The sequence below is a fragment of the Planococcus citri genome, chromosome 5 (assembly GCF_950023065.1).
Source record: "Planococcus citri chromosome 5, ihPlaCitr1.1, whole genome shotgun sequence".
In the NCBI taxonomy this organism is placed as follows: Eukaryota; Metazoa; Arthropoda; class Insecta; order Hemiptera; family Pseudococcidae; genus Planococcus; species Planococcus citri.
The window spans coordinates 64,405,561-64,427,503 of NC_088681.1; the positions used below are offsets into that span (position 1 = coordinate 64,405,561).

A 21,943-nucleotide genomic window follows, 5' to 3' on the forward strand; every position below is an offset into this window, starting at 1 on the left:
CGTGCTGGGGGTTTCAGAATGGCTCGAAATGGTGATATTTGGATTTGGAGGGTTCGTTTCAGACGAGACATAGCTATTCGCGTTAATTTCAAAAGTTTTTCCACAAACAGGAAGATTTTTGTTTTTTTGAATTTTTTTTAAATGAAGATTTTAGTTTTAAAAAATGCACTCGAGATGTCCGCCTATTGAATAGGTTCAGAATAAGGCCCAACTCGATTTTCAACTGCCCAAATTAATTTCCACAAGTTCTGGAGACATTTTTAAATTCTGGAAGAATCAAAAATCGCGAGCTGGAGGCTCCAGAACAACTCAAAACGGCAAAATTTGGATCTGGAGGGTTGGTTTTAGACGAGCCAAAGTCATTCGCGTTAATTTCAAAAAAATTTCCACAAATAGAAAAATCTTTGTTTTTTTGAATTTTTTTATGATAAAAATTTTGGCCAAAAAAAAAAAAACGAACTTGAGGTGTCTGCCTAAAAATCGGACCAAAAGTACCGAGATAAGCTCGTGAAATAGGTTCAGAATAAGCCCCAACTCGATTCTCAGCTGCCCAAATTAATTTCCATGAGTTCTGGAGAAATATTTTAATTCTGGAGAAATCAAAAATCGCTTTGAAAGCCTTAGAATGGCTTGAAATGTTGAAATTCGAATTAGGGGGATTAGATTTACTGGAAACAGATAATTTTTGATTTTTTTAGTGTTCTTCTTATCAGTCAAAAAAACACACTCGAGGTGTCCTCTTTGGAAATCGGGTCAATTAGCGACAAACTCGTTTAATAAAGTCGAAAATAAGCAACAATTATTTCGTTTTAAGCTGCACAAGTTGATTTACATGTCTTCTTCTGGAGAAATTTCGAAATTCTGGAGAAATCAAAAATTGCTTTGGAGGCTCCAGAATGACCGCAGATGGTAAAATTCGGTTCAAGAGAGTTGATATTACTTTCAGAACTGTCTGTAGGTACCTAATTTTTACTGAATTTTCTCAAAAAAGCGTGAATTGTCAAAAATGGTCAATTTTGAATTTTTTAAAGATCAAAAAACCAGAAAAAAATTGATTGCAAATTTGATTTACCTATTTTTTTGAAATGAGGCGTTAAAAAGATGCAAAATTCTCTCTCTACATTCAATTCACGTGGTTTTGAATCCAGTAAGTGTGATTATTTTATGGCTTTCCATGTTGCATTTGTGTCATTTGTGTGAGAAAAAAAAACTTAAGGTAACCTTATTTCATCACTTTACCTTGCAAGTTGAAAAGTCTCAAATTAAAAAAAAAAAAAAAAAAAAAAAACTATCCGAATTTTTCTGCAGGCAGTGCAGGCTACAGATTGGTCCGAAAATGATGGAAATTGATTCAGAGAGGGGGGGAGGTCGACTTTAGGAAATAGATGAAATGTTGAGCAATTTATGCAAAAAGTGACGATTTTGGAATTTTTTATTACCTATTTACCTAGAGATTTTTTTCACTTTGTAAAAAGATACACTTTTCAACTCGTCGATCACATCTCGAATTTCGTGACTCAACGACCCTAATCGATTTGGAATGTCCAGTTCATGACAGAATTGAATTTTCAGCTGTCCAAGTATATTTACAACGCCTTCTAGAGCGATTTGAAATGGCTGGAGAAAATCCACGTTTTTCTGGAGGCTCCAGATTGGCTGGAAAATTGTACCAATTGATTCGGCGAGTCAACTTTAGGGGGTTAAAGAGGTTTTGAGTTGATTAATTACCTACAAAAAATAAAAATATTGTCATTTTTGGAATTTTTTCAAAATTTAAGATTTTTCACCTATAGTAAAAAAATTTAAAAAAATACACTTTTCAACTCATCGTCTCTAGTTTGCGATTCACCAACCCTAATCGATTCAGAAGGTCGAACTTTTGACAGGATTCAATTTTCAGCTGCTGAAGTTGATTACAACGCCTTCCGGAGCGATTTGAAATTGCTGGAGAAAACCCAACTTTTATTGGAAGCTCTCTAGATCGGCTAGAAAATGGGGGCAATTGATTTGAGTGAGGGGTCGACTTTCGTAAATAACCCGAGTTTCAGTCGCTTTCAGAGCTGAAACATGGGACACGAATACACTAACGCGAATTTATTGTGCAATATTAATTAAATAGAAATATTTAAAATCGTGTTAAGATATCAGAATCGTTGAGAATGTCATCGACATAAAAATAAGTTAATAACGACGTGTATCATGTATCGTTTCATTATTTGCACGTCATCAGAAGGCTTATCGTTGGGTATTTTTCATATCTCGTTAGGTTGAAATTGTCATCTTTTTTTAGAGTGAAAAATGAATGTCACCATCATGTTAAAAAATTCGATAACATTTCAGTTTTCTTCAACCTCCTTTTTTTTAGAATTTTTTTAAATTATTGGAAGAAAGCAGAGACTCTGAATTCTGATGCTTCTGAGTTCAACGTGAGTTTTGAGCTTTTGAATCTGTAGTAATTGCAATACGATAAAGTCGTTAAATGTTACCCATTTATTCGGTGACGAGTTTCATTAATATGTCATTGAATATAACGTTCGAAAAGGCCAAAAGCTTCGAAAACTCCCAAGTCCCAACCCATCGTCGTATCGATTTGCAACGCAATGCAACATTGTGTGAGGGCACCTTTACATACGCGACTCACGTGGTAAAAAAACCCGCATCGCGCATGTCACGTCGAAAAATACGTAATTATGACGTCATTTTGAAGTTTGCGCAGGTCCCCGCTCCAATCCTCCGCCACCGCTGTTGGCCACTCGAACGAAACCCAACTCGTTCGGAATAAGTTTGATTCCAGTCATCAACTGAAAACAGCTGTCGATAGTAATACCGATAAAATGAGCGAATGTAGCAGAAAAATCCAACCGATGGATACGCCAAATCAAAAAGGTACCAATGATGGATACTCCCTCGGTCCAGGATTCAATACTTTTCGTGGAACTGATTTCGTCAAAGATGGGAGATTAAATAAGGTAAGAGTTTTTACTTTTTTTTAACGATAATTTTCATTTCACTTAAAATCGTCTCTTCTGTTATCAGTACTATTATCACTAACGTAATTTTTTTTCTACCAAATTAGTTATTAAATTAATGGTGACAATTTCGTACCATTTTACTAACATCCTGTACAGTGAAAAAAATCTGTTAATATTTATAATTCACATGTTGCTCATTACAATGAATCGTGCAATTTTGCAAAAAAAATTTCAAACCATAACCGCAGTGTTTATCAAAGCAAAGCCGAAAGCACCTCTTGTTATCTATATATTCAAACGTCGTGGATTTTTTCAAGTTAAACTTTCTACTGTGAAGTTCACATTCACATTGTCGTTAGTCAAGGTGAAATTCTCATTTCATTTCACTTATTTGTACGTAAAAAAATTTCCACATCGTACACCTAAACGTATAGGTACATATTTACTTGCCCAAACCGAAACTATACCAACTTGGTCGACGTTCTCGTATTATTTCCTCGTTCGAAAAACTCGAATTTATTACACAAATCGTATTCAAGGCCATTCGACTCGACTGGTTCAAGCTCTAAAAGTTTTCCCAATAAAAATAGCACCTATCTGTGTACGTACTTTGGAAATTCAATCACAGCTTCGAATCAAGGAGAACGTCTCTGATGGTCACGATCTTCCATAAGAGTTAATGACCGCAATTTTCTATCTTCGTTCGTAGGTATAGGTAATTTCCCAGGTTCGTAGATCGAGATTTTTTTTCTTCTTATGAACTACCTGTTGAAAAAATTTACCTCATATACCTTCTGGCTGAATCATAGGGCTGCACATCTGTGTTGTAGTATACTTATATTTCTTGGTATAATAATTATACGAAGCTTGGTCATAGAACATAAAAGAATAGTGATTCCATGGGATTTTTATTTTATTTATTTAATTTTTCAAAGAATACAGCTCACTCTTTGAAGTTTCTGTTTCTTTATTGTACCTACTGCGGTATTCTTCATTCGTTAATGTACGTGCTCGTATATTTAATAAGCTTCGTAAAATCAGACGAATTAGGTAATTAAGCTGATATCCTCTGTTCTCGTATCATTTTCGGCAATTAAGTTACACTAATAGGTCAACGAAATTTGCCATAAGTATTTAAAGCGCAAGCACAATAAGAATATGAAAATTGACCGTAACCTTCGTTTCGTTCGTACGTTTTAACCTTCAAATAATTTTATTTTATGTTTGATATTAGCAAGGGTAACGTTACGATGATTTTTTTCTGTCTTTATCAAAACTAATTCAATTATCTGAGAATTAGGTTATTTATTTTTGTTCTCGCGAAAAAAACCTGTATTTTAATATTTTTTCGAGTTAATGAGTCGTTGTCTGGAGATTTAAACGAGGATTTTAGGGTAATTTTGTATTATTTTGGAGAAAGAATGGATGTATTGTTTATGAAAAAATATTCTAAGTGCTCGAGTTGCGGTTAGAAAATGCTGGAAGTGGGTTGAAATTGAGAATAATGGTTGACTTTTTGATGAAAATTCGAAAATTGCTCGAATTTTAACGACGATATAAATTTAATGAGGGGGGGGGGGGGGGTTGAAAGATCGATGTAAAAATGTGTAAGTATATTTCTGGCGATTCTGGTGATTTTTCAAAAAAAAAAAAAATCCAAAGTGCATCTTTTTGCAAAATTTAGTAATTTGGTAATTTTTTAAGAGGCTTTAATTTAAAAAAAAAAAAAAATTGAAAAAATTGTGACGTTTGATGTCTTATGAAATAAACAGAGTGTGATAGATCATGCTCACTTCTCAGATCCGTGGAAAGGGGAGAGGTGAGGAAGGGGAGGGGGGTCGTCCCAATCCTCGATTTACTGCAGGTATCGAAGAATGAAAAAATTGCATAAAATAAAATAACGAATAATGTGTTGAATTTTCAAAATTTGTCGATAAATTTATCCACGAATTGATTTTTTTATTACAGGGGGTAGGGGGTACATTTGCCCTGGGCCCATTTTGACCCTCGACAAGTCTTGATTTTCTTTTGATCGTTCAAAAAAGAAATAAAATGAAACTCTGATTTTTTGAAAACGTTTTAAATTCAGTTATAATTTAAAAAGGACAATTTGAGATTTATTTTTGAAGAGCAGAGATTAAAGTAATTTGAACTTTCTGAAGAATTCAAGAAATTTACTCCCTCAATTTTCAAGAGAGTGAGTATGAGTCAAATTTGAAAAAAATTTTGAACATTTTTATTTTAAAAAAATCATTTATAAAGTTAAATCTTACTTCTCCTTGAGTCGAGAAATAATTGAGCACAATTTGTGGTTTTCACTCATTTTTTACGAGATTCGAATTGGATTTGAGTAAGGTTTGGCCTCTCGATTGATTTGTTTTCCTTCTATATTTCTTCCCCTTTCCCTCCCCCCGAAAGAAGATCACAAACCTGGAAAAACTTCAAAATTGTTACAAGTTTTGAGACGAAATTTGTAAAAGTTGAAACAATTTTGAAATTTTTTAAGGTAAAGTAATCAATTCCTTTATTTAGAGATGTTTTTAGCTAAAATTGAAAAGTTGAAATGAAAATTTTGAATTTTTTTCAGTTTTAATTGAAAAAAAAGTTAGCTTTTTGGGAAAACCTGAGGGTCCAACGATAAAAAAAAATGAAGAGGAACAAAATTTTATAATTTGAAGCATACAATTTTTTATATCGTTTTAGTACGAATAATTTTTTTGATTGAATTTATTTTGGGGTAAGTACTTATTTTGAGCTAATTTTTTTTAATTTTTTTATTGTGAAACGTTATGTAATGAAATAATCGTATTATTTATATTTTTTCATAAAAACCGCGATTGGGAGGGAGGGAGGGAGGGAGGGAGGGAGGGGTCTGAAAATTTAACGAAAAAAATAGAAAGAAACAAAATTTAGAGCATGAAATTTCTCATCAGCAGAGTATTGAGTATGATTTAGGCAAACAAGTATCCTTTTTTCGAAAGAGTCATTTGTTTTGAGATATTTTGAGCTGAAATTGAAAAGTGTTACTCAAAAGACATTTTCTAATGGCAAATTTTATTTTTTTGATTGAAGAAAGAGACCAAAAAAAAAAAAACATTTTTAGAAAATACCGAAGGCAAGTTTGAATGGGAAGAAAATTTTAGAGATAAAAATTTCTCATCAGTTGAGTGTGATTTATTTACTTTTTTTTTTTTTGAAAAAGTTGAAAAAATTGCAATAATAAGTCATCAAGTTTTGAAAAAATCTAAATGGTCTTTTTTCATTAAAAAAAAAAAAAAAAAAAAAAAAAAAAAACCGACTTGGGAAAAGCTGAAGCTTCTGAGGAAAAATTAGAGAGAATCGAAATCGCAGAGCATAAAATTGCCCCTCCAAAGTGCGAGTACGTTATAAATTTATCAATAACTCTGTTCTAAACGGTTTAATTTTTTGAATATTTTTAGATAAATTTGGGAAGTTTAGCTTTTTGAATCAATTGTTTGCAACATAATTGGATTTTTTTTTCTAATTCAAAAGCTTGATTTTTGGAAATAATTTGTGGGTCTGTTAAAAAATACTAAAAGGAATAAAATTCAAAATTGCGGAACATAGTTAATATTCTCTATCATGGAAGATTGCGACAAGTAGTTTTTTTCTAGACTTCTTTTCTGAGATGTTTTGAGTTGAAATCGTGAATTCGTGATGGAGAGTAAAATTTTTCATCAGTCAAGGGCTAATAGTTTTTTTTTTTTTTTTTTTTTTAGCTGAAATCATAAAATTACTTTCAAATAGGTAGATTTTTTGTTATAAAAAGTCAGATTTTTGAAAGTTTTTTGATGGAATATATTTTTGGGGAAAACTAAAGGTTCTTCGAAAAATGAAAAGAAGCAGAAATTGTGGATCATAAAAATTCCCATCAAAAGCTTTACATTCGGGATATTTTGAGTTGAAATTCCAAAGTTCCACTCAAGTACATTTTTTGTTATAAGTCTGATTTTTTTTTTCATTTTTTAATTCGAAAAAAAATTTATATTTGAGGAAAGCTGAGAGTCCTGCAAAAAAAAAAAAATGACAAGAATCGAAGTTGCAGAGCATGAGGTTTCCCTCCAATGAAGGGTTATTCAGTTTTTTCTGGATTCTGGAAGACTTCGTTTCTAAAAATTTTCATCAAAACAGATTTTTTGTTTTAAAAATGCCATTTTTTTAAAATTCTTGATTCAATGAAGAGGAATAAAGTTGTGAAGCATAAAATTTCCCATCAGGAAGCGATACAGTATTTTCTGATCCAAGATTTCGTTTTTGAGATGATTTTGACCTGAAATTCAAAAGTTTCACTCAAATAGATATTTTTAGTTTGAAAAATTCGTTTTTTTCTCATTTTTTATGAAAAAAGAAAATTTTAGAGTATGTTTCCCACGAACGTGACATTTTCATCAATTTTTTCTACCTGTAATAGGTGTATTATGTCTTGTGAATTTTCTCACATGGCCGAAAAACTCGAAACAATGCATCCTTGTCGTCAACGTTTCACCCCCTCCCCCTCCCCCCTCTATCCTCTTTCCACCCCTCGCCTTCTCTCTAGCCTATCACTACTGACTGGCGCAGCACATAAATTTGAATACAATCGATTTTCAATACCTGCCTCGTAGTATCTATATAGGTAGAGGTACCTAGAATATATTATAGAACTCATTAATCGTCAATGTAAACAAACTCTGTACAAATGTCACAAACTTGTCGGTGTTTCGAAATGAAAATACAGATTTAATTACCACGATAAGTTGCCCGTTCGGTATCGAAAGCATAATAATACTTATAGACGACGACGTAGAGGAAACCAGTTTTCGATATGATCGATATAATAAGCTCTATGTCGTGGATATATTTGAAACACGAGAAAAAAATAATACATACACGTATAGGTACTTGGAGTGTAATAAGTGGTAATAAGTACCATGCTCAGTTGTCTGCACATATTCTTTGTAGGTAGTGTAGTGATTTTTCATTCGTGATAGACTCGTATAGTAGGTAACTGTTCAAATTGTAATACTTGGGTTAATAAACTGAGTATTTTTATAAGTTATAGTTGATTACGATGTCGTGAAATGATTAAGTAATTATTTGTATATTGACTAATCCGAGTGTACGTCTATCTATACGTATGATTGCCGAGTGTTCGAGTCAATTACCTATACGTGAAAGGTTCGACCGAAAATTTGGCTTATGGTTAGCTCGACTTGACTTAACGTTAGCAGCACGTAATGAGATAATGTGTAATAACGATTCAATCTCGTCTCTTGAATTTACCTACACTCTGTACAGGGTGTTTCGTAAAAATTCACACTGGCAAAATTTTCCTATTATGATTAGGTACATTGTACTGCATACTTTGCTACCCTGATAAAAAAAATTAAGGTGTTCATGTCTAAAGTTTTCTCTTTATTAAAAATATCATTAATTATACCCGTATATTGTTAACGATTCGGTATATTGGTCTTGGGGCCACTCGATTATAAATTTTACACGATTGTAATCGTCGGCTATTTTCTTCTAGAACGCCCTGTGGTCATAAATAAACTGCAAACATGAAACGTGTCAGACGTCAAAGTCGTGATTTCGCGTACCACTAAACGATTTTCTTCTTCTGACTGCAGCTATCTTGCCTGATTAATGTCTTTTTTATCTTATACGGCATGAATAAGTACAATTCGAGGTATACGCTATATTATATTGTAGGTATACGAAGAAACTCGAGGTGGTAATATCACGCCATTGTTCGAGAAGAAAAATGAGCATTTATGAAAAAAAAAGACTATATACTTTGCCACTGTACATTTTTGAAGGATAATCCAACCTCGTTATTATTCACAGTCCGTAGTCAAATTGAATAAAGATATAGGTTGGGTAATTGAAATAATGCATTTAGTTAGAACTGGTCCAGGAAATAAATGATCAGCACCGAAACGAATTCAAAGGAAGGTGGAACATAACGTGGCCTAAATTATACTTCCGAATAGAGTTGCGAAAATACGAGTAGCAACCATCCTGTTATTTTTGTACATTTTCCTTCTAGGAAGTTTTCCGCGATAATGTGTTGAACCTTCGATTTTCTTTATAAATATTTTTTTGCTTCGAGTGTAGGGAAGTGTGAGAAATTGATTCGTGGAATATCTTGATTACCTATGTTGATGGTTGGCTCGAGTTTGATAAATGGAAGGAAATTTTTACTAAATTCTAGTGATTTTCTCGTTCTTTTGAATATCGATTGGTTTAAATTGAAAATTAAAAGTTTGAGATGTAATTGATTTTCTGAATTCAGGGGGGGGGGGGAGAGATGTTTATATTTATTTAGATAATAAAGTTTGAGTGATTTTTTTGTCCTGTTCTGATGTTCTGAGCAGCTTTTAACTTCCTCTAATTCACTTTAAGTGTCGAAAAATACGTTCGAATGTGTTGCTGGGAGAGGGGGAGGGGATGGAGAGTTGGAGACGGACGTGAAGTGGATCCTTATGTACGGAGAGGGGATAAGTTACCTTTCTACTACAGAAAAAAGTAACAATTTTTGTGATTTTTTTTTTGTATTCTCAACAAATTTGTAAGTATAGGATTGCAACTTTTTTTTTTTGAAATTTGACCCAGGAGAGTGATGTTGAGGATACCAAATTGGCAGCTTTCTGGGATCACTTCCCCTGGGAAAGGAGTTCTTGCCTTCGTGCTTTCACTGAATGCTTTTTCCTCCTTTCCCTCCCCCTCCTTAACTAATGTAAGATCTGTATCAAAGCACGAGATATTGGTAATTTTGGTTGAATCTGCGAAATTGGACTCTTTTTTTAAAAATCGAACAATGCACGAGATGGGAGAGGCTGAAGGAGCACTGAAGGGTCATATCCAAAAAAAAAAGTAGATATTCCAACTCGGCATTTTCAAATTAGTGGGAATCGACATGTCACGCCAAATTCAAGAGAGAAGGGGAGGGGGGTACATTAGAGGGTCCTACATCCGAAAGAACCCGGCACTTTCGAAATGTTTTCAATTTTTTGACACTTCGGCCTACAAAAATAATTTTTTCGACATTAAAATTTAAAAATAACTAAATGGGTTGGCTTTAAAATGAAAATCAATTAGAAAATCTGTCTCGTACATTCGGGGTTGATCTCTCGATTCAAGATAGATTATGATCGAAAGTCGATTAATTGAATCCCAGAAATCGATTTATTTGGAATTTTCGGTTCCGTATGATCGATCATGTTCGAAATGAAAAATTGATTTTAGCCTCTAAAATGAACTCTTCAATCAGAAATTTTGATCTTAATTGGAAATCGATCAATCGAATATCGCAAAAATCGACTTATTTGCGATTTTCGATTCCGTTTTATCGATCACGTTCAAAATAAAAAAATCAATTTTAGCCTCCAAAATAAACTTTTCGATTGAAAATTTTAATCAAGATTGAAAATCGATCAATCGAATCGCAAAAATCGACTTATTTGCGATTTTCGATTCCATAATGATCGATCACGTTCGAATTGAAAAATCAATTTCAACCTCAAAACTTGACACTCCAATTTGAAATTTTATCATTATTGGAAATCGATCAATCGAATCGCAAAAATCGATTTTTTTGCGATTTTTGATTCCATATGATTGATTATGTTCGAAATGAAAAATCAATTTTAACCTCAAAAATGAACTCTCCAATCAGAAATTTTGATGATATTTGGAAAATTGGAAAATCGGAAAATCGATCAATCGAACCACAAAAATCGACTTATTTGCGATTTTCGATTCCGTATGATCGATAACGTTCGACATGAAAAAATCAATTTTAGCCTCCAAAATAAACTTTTCGATTGAAAATTTTAATCATGATTGAAAATCGATCAATCGAATCGCAAAAATCGACTTATTTGCGATTTTCGGTTCCATATGATCGGTCACGTTCGAATTGAAAAATCAATTTCAACCTCAAAACTTGACACTCCAATTGGAAATTTTATCATTATTGGAAATCGATCAATCGAATCGGAAAAATCGACTTTTTTGCGATTATCGATTCCACATGATCGATCATGTTCGAAATGAAAAATCAATTTTAGCCTCAAAAATGAATTCTCCAATTAGAAATTTTGATTATGTTTGGAAAATTGGAAAATCGATCAATCAAACCGCAAAAATCGACTTATTTGCGATTTTCCATATGATCGATTATCTTCGAGGATATGAAAAATAAATTTTAGCTTTAAAAATAAACTTCCCTATCAAAAATTGATCATGATCGAAAATCGATCGATCGAGCCCCAAAAGTCGATTCATTCGCGATTTTCGATTCCATATGATCGATCACGTTCGAATTGAAAAATTAATTTTAACCTCAAAAATTGACTCTCCAATTAAAAATTCTATCTGTCATTATTGAAAATCGATCAATCGAATCGCAAAAATCGACTTTTTGCGATTTTCGATTCCATATGATCGATTACAATCGAAATGAAAAATCAATTTTAACCTCTAAAATGAACTTTTCGATCACTAATTTTGATCATAATTGGAAAATTGAAAATCGATCAATCGAACCACAAAAATCGACTTCTTTGCGATTTTCGATTCCATAACTTCTCTATCAAAAATTGATTATGATCGAAAATCGATCAATCAAGCCCCAAAAGTCGATTTATTCGAGATTTTCGATTCTACATATATTATGATTGATCATGTTTGTTTAAAATGATCATCCTCAAAAATAATTTCCCAATCAAAAATTTTAATCATGATTGAAAATCGATTAATCGAACCCCAAAAATCGATTTATTTGCGATTTTAGATTTGAAGTGATTGATCGTGTTGGAAATTAAAAATTAATTATTGCACCCTCAGATCTAAACCTTCTGATGAATCATTAAAAATTGATTAATCGAATCACATTCTTCTTCTATGATTGGGAAGTCTAATTTGGGTGATAGAATATCCCCTCACTAGTTGCTTACTTTTTTTCAAAATAATGAGCCAGGGAGATATGTATTAGAAGGTGGGATTTGAAAAATAACGGAACTGACTATTCTAACTCAGTGAGCTCGATTGTTCAATGAAAATCGATTTGTCACATCAAAAAAAAAAATTCCAAAATAAGCTATTTGTTTTCATTGAAGCCTCGTAAGTTGAACAAATTTTCCAAAATGTTGAACAAATTCTCCGAAATGTTAAAATTTCATCAGGTTTGAGGTACATAGCTTAGCAACTTCTACAATAAATTAAAAATATCCAAAAATTACAGGACCCCTCTCTCCCTCCATGAACGCTAAGGACTAAAACAATGGTATAAAGTAGTTATTTTACTAGAAATGAACGGAAATACGTACATAAGATAAAAATGAATCGTTGGGCACACCTGTGCCTCCTCTCACCCTTACCTCGTTGATGTTATATTCTGATGGTTTGCGTGTGAATGTGTGAAAGGATACCACCATGTGGTCTAGTATCTAATGTTACTTGATGTCATGTATTTCTTAAATTTCATCATGCCCCCCCCCCTCTTCCTCACCCCTGCAATATGCACATTCTTTTTAGAATAGAGATTGCATCATACCGAGAAAATAATATTGTTATACCAATGAACTATGTAAGTAATAATGAGCAATGAAAGTGTATTATTCAATAGGGGAAAAAAATTCGATCTACACTCGGTTTACACTTTCAAGGAGTACTTGAATCAAACAGACCTACATAATTTTTATAATTTGTGTAGAGATTTCCACAAGTTTAAAAAATGGAAAATTTTCATTCCAATTTTTTCGTAATTTACAATCTACAAAGTGAGATAATTTTTTCACGGTATTTTTCTTCGAGTCCTTCCTCTCCTCACACCCCTCCTTCTTCAAAATCAAAACTTCATGCAGAGCCACGAGACTTCGGTATTTTTACACTCTGTTTATTTGATTCGTTATCTGATGGGCAAACTACGAAAAAAATATTGACGATTTTATCAATCAAGTTCGAGTGATTACCTCTCATTACCTGAGCCTACGTTTTAAAATTCATCTACTTACATTATTAATCGAAACAGGCGAGAAGAGTTCGCGAACCAAAACAGTTATCGAGGTGACCATAAAATCGAGCTGATAATTTCTTTATGGCGTGAAAAACATACTTATTGTAGAATGTAGATGTTTGTTGTGTGCCTCTTGATTGATGTGTTGACAAGTTTAAAAACTTGGTGTTTAGAGTGCTTAAAAATAATTTTTGGAGTGAACTTGTTTTCGTGGAATGAGATCGGATTGCGGAAGAGATTTTTACTCATATTTAAGTAAACAAAAACGTTGTATTTGTAGGTATTTTTTTAATCGGCTCTTCGAGAGTGTAAAGCTGCTTGTTAAAGACTTTAATTAAACGTGTTTATCCGTATGGCTTTTACGCGAAAACATTGTATGTAGGTGTAGACTGTAGGTACATAATACATAATATTTTGAAAGCGTTTTGCTTTTAATTAACGTAATTAAGCCGACGTCGTTGTTGCAGTAATCCAGCTGATTATTGCAGCGTACTCGTATTTGGCGGATAAGAGGCTGGGTGATGTGTTTTGCTTTTGCTCGCAGAAAAGCTGTTTTTTATGTGGAAGAGGAGGTTGAAGTTGTCTGGTTTTTACGTACATGAAAAACTGGAGAGATGAGAGCATGTGAGTGTAGGGGATGTATTATGTATTTAAGTTGGTTTTTTTCTCGGTTTTATGTATTGCTTCGGGCTAAACAATTTTCCATGTGTTTGAAATTTGATGAAATTGTAGTGAAATACATACAGGGTGGTTCATATGTAAACTTCCAACAACAAAAAAAAATTGTTCAATAAAGTGTTGAACTTTTGCTTGAAATATCTCAAAAATAAAACTTCTTGGAAAAGACTAATAAAATTGTACTGATTGGAAATTTAATGCTCTACAATTTTGTTTCTCTTAATTTTTGACATTAAACTTTCAATATTATTCTTGAACATTTTTTTTTTGTTGAGAGAAAACTAGAAAAAAATGGAAAAACAAATGTTACAAAATTTAAAACACGACCTAGGTCAATTTTTGAGTAATAATTTAAAATCAAATGCAATAATTGTGAAACAAAATTAATTTAAAAAAAATTAAAATACATGTAAGATGTGCTGTAAAACTTTTAATAGTCTTAAGAGGCACCTAAAATAATCTTCTTCTTCGAAACTGAATTTTCAAGGCTATACTTAACCTAATTTATGAAGCTCCGCTACCCATAAAGAATTGTTCAAAATTTGAAGTAACAGTTTGAAAATATTACAGTAAAAATCCTTTTTTATCCTCTTTTTCCACAAAATATTTTCCAAAATGGGATTTCAGTCTTCCCGGAGAACCATTTTATGCCAATTCTGTCCAGTTTTGGATTTCAGTTCTGTTTTGCTCGTTGTTTTTGTGTAGCTTCCTCTCATTAGAAAATAAAGAAAGAAAGAAAAAATCATTGGTCCCTCATGTGTCATGTTATGTTCCCGAAAATTAAACAATTTAATAGTGCAAAAAATATAAATTATTTATTTATTCAAAATTATACAGTGGAAAAATTAGAATAAATCATAAATTACCTAAATAAAAGTATTTCAGTAATAAACAATCGAACAATTCACGGAACACAATTCGAATAAAAATATGAAAATTTACTCAAGTCAATTAATTTGAATTTAAAATAGGTAGTTGATAAAAATTTTGTACTTCAACGAATTTATCAAAAATGAACTTTAAATAAAAATTTAAAAAAATGAAAAAAAAATGAAATAATATGAATTGAATTTATGTGAAATGAGGTATTAAGTTGTATCGAACAAACACTATTTACATTCGAGTTAGAAAGGAAGAGAAGAAAAGATGTTTAATGTAAACGGACAGCTAACTAACTAACTGCTCATTGTTTATTTGGAAGAGGATAATATGAAAATTATCCTCTCCCAATCACTCACCAATACTAAGACACAGAGGTAAAAATTTACTACCACAAGTGTAAATTTACTAATACTTGGAAACAGACCTGGAGAAAAAAGGTAGAGGAAAACTCATAAAATTTACCCACACAAAAACACTTCCAACACAGAAGAATACAAAGTATTTGGTTGTTAATGTGTGTGTGTATTAACCCTTGGAATGCTACTCACACAGTAACATTCGGTGGTCTCATCAACACAGGGTAAAAGTCATAAAAAAAGTTGTAAAGTTCGACCACAAGCTGGGCAAATGGACAAACATATGGAAAGACAGAAGGAACGGCAGAAGGTATAGATGAGTGATACGAAAATGTATGAATTTGTAATATAACACGTTATATTACGAGTTCATGCATAGAGAGACAAAAAATATGCGCTTTTAAAAACGCATTTAAAAAAACGCAGTTTAATCAAATGCATAATAATGCATAGGTAACTTAGAAGTAAGGCAGCAACTTAACACTCAACTCCACTTCTTGGGGCAAGTGGAGTGAGATTTCTTTCTTTCAGCATTTGAAATTTCTCGTCATAATGCCCAACTTTTTGGAGAAAATCTGTTCGCAGCACTTTAAAGATAATTGGGAGCAGTTTAAAAAATACTTCAACAAAATTTCAAAGGTTCAAAATTAAGCTTTTTTGAAAGCTCAATCTCCAAAAGCTTGCAAAATTTTGAAGCCACGATTTCAACATTTCTTTTACAATAATCCTGTAAGCATACATTTCATGATATTTACAATTACAGGCGTTTGAGATGAAATTCTCAAAATAATGGAGGAGGGAAGGGGGGGGGGGTTGGAGCCCCAGAAATTTTGGTCAAATTTTAAAAAAATGTTGAATATTGTGCGACATATCGTTTCATATGTTTTCAAGAACGCTGAATACGAATATCAACTCATTTTTTTGCTTTGACCCATCTAACCCCCCCCCCCCATTGACTCCCAAATTTCCCAAAAACTGAAAAAATCGTGTGACATATGGTTTATTTGATTTTTGGGCAGTTTTCCGATCCTAGCTGTCCCCCCAACACCCTCATTGATTCCCAAAATTATCTGAAAATTGAAAAAATCGTGCGACGTTTTGTTTATTTGGTTTTTTGAGAGCGTTAAATTTGAATATCAGGTTTTTTTTAATTCATCGTTTACAATGCTCTCATTGGCACTCAAAATTTCTCCAAGGCATGTTATTAGGATTTTCAATTTTCAAAAATGTAAGCCCCCCTTCCCCCTCCCCTTGACAAAAAATCAAGAAATTTAGGGGTCAATAAGGTCGTTAGAAGGATCAAATGAATTAAAAATACAGGGTGTTCCAGAATAACCTTTCACATTTGTTTTTTTTATTACTCTGAGAGAAAAATGTTTACAAAAATTCTTTTACAACCAAAATGAAGTAGAAATATGCCGTTTTTAGACCGTATATTTGAGTTTTCATTAAAAATGAAGTTTTAAAAATTTTTCCATCGAGATATTTTCCTTCATTTTTGACACATTCAACCAAACATTTTTTCAAATTATTGAACACTTCTCTTCCAATCAGTTGCGACTCATGAACCTAGAAGCTGTTTCAGAGTCCTAGATTTATCTCGATACACTTTTGACTTGGAATAACTCCATAAAAAAAAATCGCAGGCTGAAAAGTCAGGGGATCAAGGTGGCCATTAAATTTCTGGTTCAACACGTCGACCATAACAAAATTATTTGATGACCGAAGTGCTCACGCGCTAAACATATGTGTACATCCCTGGTAGTTCCAACATGTTGGAAGGAAGTAAGTAACTCTATTACATCGCGTCTGTCTTTTAGTTTGGAACAAGAAAGTCTTTTAGTTTGGAACAAGAAACTCGTTTAACATTTTGCCTTACCCCTCACCGTTACTGTTTCGTTAAACACACATGGTCCCACTATACCGAATTTAGCCACGCCCAACCAAACAGTCAACTTGGCGGAGGTTTAGATGTTTCTCAAGTATTATCAACTGATTCTTTGTACACTAGAAGCGCACATTCCAATTATTCACTTCACCATTTAGATAAAAATGAGCTTCGTTACTGATGAGTAAGGAGTAAAGAGTTACAGGAACCTTTATTTTTAAAAAAGGCCTTCACAGTAAAAGCACACTGTACAGCCATCTACTTCTCCAGGGCAAAAAATAACTATTGAAACATAATTCGGCATGCTTTGGCTACCTAGAACCGCCTTTACCATTCCCCTAGCTCCACTTGAACACAGATCAGTGGTTACCAAAATGTGAAAGGTTATTCTGGAACACCCTGTAAAATGATATTTTTTATAATATTTTTAATTATTAAGTACAGATTTCTTTAATGTTCAATTAAAATTTTTAAATAAAATAAAGCACTCTTGAAAATGACTAAAACGACGTGTCACTTGACATTTGACAATTTTTTTTACATTTTTACCAAAATTTTGGGGCTTTGTACTCACCTCCTTCTCTCTTATGGTCTCCAGAATTTGACAAAATTTTGAAAATGGCGTTTTTTTTCTTTCCCACTTGGACGAATGGAGGAATCAATCCAGAAACAGATCTGATTACATCGTGAGAGTGATTCTAAAGGCTTAAAGACCTCCAAATCTTGATCGAAATTTTTAAAAAAATTGAAAAATGAGCTCCATATGGATTACTATCAATTTGAAGGTACTGGATTATGGACCTTTTTTTTAATTTGACTCCCCTGACTTCCCCTTCTCCTGCCTGCCTTCCTTCCTTCTTTCCTTCCTTCCACTCAGCTTCATTATTGCCTTTGAACGTTGGCTTTAAAAATATCGAAAAATTGGAAATGACAAATGAAGGGTGGTCGTCCCTTTTTTGGTTTTCAAGATATTGGAATATTGAATATCCACCTTTTTCCCCCTGGAAATCACTCTTCAGCGCCCCTCCGAACCCTAATTTTGAAAAAAAAAAATCAAAAAAATGGTAATACTTGTAATTCATGTGACACGTCCATTCTCATGAATTCAAGGTCGCCCATTTCGAATATCTATACCCTTTTAGGATTCTAGGTTAGAAAATAAATTAATTTTATTTTAATCTACATTATCTGCAGTTTATTCTTCGGTGAAACCTATTGCAACTTTTATAACACAGGAAATTTTATGTCTTACACTTTACTTATAAAGAAAAGGTATTTCTACTCGATAAATTTTTTATCTAACGAGATAAGTGAACGTTTGCACGAAATAAATCGCCCGATACCGAGACCAGTAGATGACAAAATTTTCTCGAAAAAAAAAATGTAATTCATTACATAATCTTTTTTGCAGAAAATTCCTCCATAAAAAAAATACTTACGCTTGTTTTTATATCGATAATTTTTTTCTCGAAAATTGTGCAGATTCTCGATCAGCAGATTAAATACGAAAAATGCATTAACGTATGGAATTTCACAACACTAAAAACACGTCATAATATACACAGTCTGTCATCATATTGTAATACCTACATTAAATAAGGCTACTTTCACTGCAGCATTAAAAAAATACTCGATGCATTTTCTTCCTGGGTTATTAATTTCAAAGCACTTCGTAAAAATTGCAGACGTTTTGTTATAACATGGAGAAGGAGAACGAAGATAATATATTTTAGGAACACCTTATATTGTAGGATAAATTTAACGACTTTGAAATCGCGAAATTTCGTACTCTGTGGGAACGAGAATATTTCAGACAACCTCGACAAAAAAGAAATTACTCGTAAGCAGGGCTATTTAGATTCTAATACGAGTACGCACGTTTGGAAGAATTCTTCGAATTTATAGCCTCTCATTATACGAGTACTTTTACTCGAAACGAACGAATTTTAAAATTTATTCCTCATAGTAAAAGTGCCACTGTTGTAGGTACGTAGAATTTAAAGCAGAAATTAACCAAAGGGTGTGCAGAATCGTACCTATAGATACAAAAAGCATGCGTATGTTATATGGATTTTAATATTCCAGTTTGAAAGGGTGTGTAGCCACTTGTCGAATGTACCATCGGTACGAGTTCCAATTCTAACAAAAGCTCTCTTGGACAGCTTGAAAAATTATCCCTTTAAAAAGGGCCGATGATGCAAACGCCCAGCGTCTCTTCAATCGATAAGTTCGACAGCTTGTTTGTCAAATCGGATTAAATATTTCAAACGAATAGTCGAGTATGCTAGATAAGGTGTTTTTTTTTCCAAGACGTCGGTTAGGTATAAGTATATTTTAGAGCTTGGTAAATTTATTCAAAGATTACCTTGAACTTGGCAATGTTTCGTCATTGCCTTCAATTACCATTGGAATGATTTTAACGAGTGAACAACGTATACAGTACATACTTTTTTTTTTTTTGCAAATCCTAGGCCAATTGAACACGGATTTTTATTGCTTACATAAAATCCGGTTCTCGAGCCAGAATAAAATGCATGGAATGGAATTACCTACTGGTATTAGGTACATTTTTACCCTTCTTTCTGTGTGCAGTAAATGGAAAAATACCACGACTCGCAAGTGTTGTAGAATGATCGAAAGCCCCCTTGGAGTTTTCTTTACAAACATTACACGAGAAAGTTTATAAAATTACACAGGTATAATTAAAAAAGGCCCTCGAGAGTTAGCCCGATTAACGCTCTTGAAAGTTGTTAAATACTCCTACGCTCGCTCCACACATATGTACGTATTATTACGTATACAACTCCCAGTCCCAGTAGCACATTACGAATACACTGTACAGCAAATAACCTAGTGAAATTCTAATGCCAAGGTCTACTCGATTTACATTACGACAAGCATCTGTACTCTGTAGTGTATACAATACAGCTGTATTTATCTGAATGGCAGTCGTATCTATACAATTGAACCGAGCGACAGCATCCAATTATAATAAATTTCGGACCCGGTTCCATTCTCTCAATGACTCGAACCTTTGAAATTGAAATTTTCACGATTCCAGTAATCGTGACTCGTCCATTAGTCTTGGAATCTCCCGCGAGATGTGAACAGTTTACGTAATGGTGTTGGTTTTTTTTTCTTTCTTTCTTTATTAAACCTCGCGGCTGCCGACAATTGAAATCATGGTGACCCATATTGATATTTTGACGCGAAAATGACGTCTCTGTGAAATTATCTATTAATGGAGATCGTGTGAATTGAATGTATATGTTATGTGTTCGTATAAATGGTCGCTTGTGTATCTGAAATTATTATTGTGTGGTAGTAAATTTTGTACTTTCGACACGTAGTAAACGTTTATTGGCAATAATTCGATTTTCGAATCTTTTTTTTATTTTTTTTTATTTCCTGTTTAAGATGAAATGAGGATATTTTTTTCGCAATAAAATGGATTAATGGTGGGTATGTGTAACTTTTTTTGATGACCGAACGTAAATATGGGGACTGGGGAGAAAAGAAGGTTCAGCTGTTGCATTTATTTGGCCATTCCAAAGTGTGAAGAGAGAGTGTAGGGGGATGCAAAACTACGAAATAAGAGATGGAGGGGAAGAGGGGAGCTCAGAAGGTAGATATTTGACGACTTCTTGATTGAAAATCTGAATGTTTTTAATTTTATAGGGGATTTTTTAAATTTTAACATTTGAAAGCACTTAAAAAATATTTAAAATAGGGGAAAGTCTCCCAATAGTGCGCACTTAGTACCAAAATCGCTGTCATTCCGCCGCAAAGTTACCTAGGATCGTGATTTTTTGATATGTTGTAGCTGTATCATTCAGCTACATAATTCCAGAGTTTCAAAATTTTTCATTGATAACTGACTGAGAAATCCTACCTTGAGTAAAAAATGTCAAATGCGCACTATTAGGAGCCATGGGCTCCTTCAAAGTGCGCAGTAGGGTTCCTAATAGTGCGCGATGTGTAAATTTACTTCAAAAAAATTAATTCTTGACAAAAATCGCAATAATACGTTTCATTATCACGAGAACACTGAGAACAGATATAAAAAACATGAGTACTTGACAAAAATTGCGAAAATATGTTTTACTATGAGTAGGGGTTATGTGTGAGCTTATTTCTGCAAAGAAAGCCCATTGTTCAAGTATTCTTTCACTCTTAGGAATGTTTCTTCACTGAAAACTAACACCCTTTCGCCTTTTACAGGTATTTAACACTCCATTCTATCAAAACAAAAGTCAGGTAGTGAAAAACACAAGCGTATTTACAGATTTTCTAGGATGCGCACTATTGGGAATCCATGGTTCAAAAATATCCTCTATTTCTTTAAAAATTATTTTCAAGAAAACGAAAGGATGAATTTTCAAACTTTTACAACAATATTAAAGAGGATAAAATTCCCTACAAAATGATATAATATAAGTTATCTCATAAATTTTTGCAATTCAACGAGAGCAATACAAATTGTCAACTTTTCACAAAAAAAAATTACATCAGAAATTGAAAATTCACATTTTTTGACTTTGCACGCGTAAAATTTAGCCAAATGGCTTGTATGATACATCAAAATAATCGTCACGACACGCTCTTTCAGATGAGCTACCTCACGAATTTTTCAGTGGTGCCAATCGCGAGATATGGCGCTGCGCACTATTAGGAGACTGCGCACTTTTAGGGGACTTTCCCCTATGACTTAATTGAGAATTGAAAAATTAAATTTGATTGGACTTTCTATTTTTGATTCCCCTAATAAATTTGAATGCGATTTCGAGATATTTTAGAGCCCACCAGCGGATCCATGGAATTTTAATTTTTGAAAAATTTTACTAAAATGATCAGCTCTCTACATAGGAGAGTATTTTTTTGTGAAATAACTAATTGATATTTCTAATGTTTACTCGATTGTATAAAAATAATTTTTGTAAAAAGGCCAACAATTCACTGAAAAGTTCGTGACCATTCTATACATGTTTTTCTCATAAGACATTCCTTTTTTCTCAAAAATTGATGTTTTTGTGATTTTGGAACATTGTAAGCCTCTTCTTCAGCTCATTCTAAGGGTATTCGATGTGAAGTTGATAATTCAGCAATAATCTCTGATCATTACCCAGTCCATATTGATTTGGAATTC

General features: G+C 33.0%; 1 protein-coding gene across 2 annotated transcripts in view; it reads left to right on the plus strand.

Annotated features, from left to right (window-relative positions):
* The window catches only part of LOC135847734 (NADP-dependent malic enzyme-like), a 64,284-nt gene that overhangs the window by 3,317 nt on the left and 39,024 nt on the right, over window positions 1-21,943 (plus strand). For both annotated transcript variants that reach the window (XM_065367410.1, XM_065367411.1), the window contains exon 2: window positions 2,708-2,969. In XM_065367410.1, the coding sequence (XP_065223482.1) occupies window positions 2,708-2,969 (262 nt within the window). The remainder of the gene's footprint in view (window positions 1-2,707; window positions 2,970-21,943) is intronic.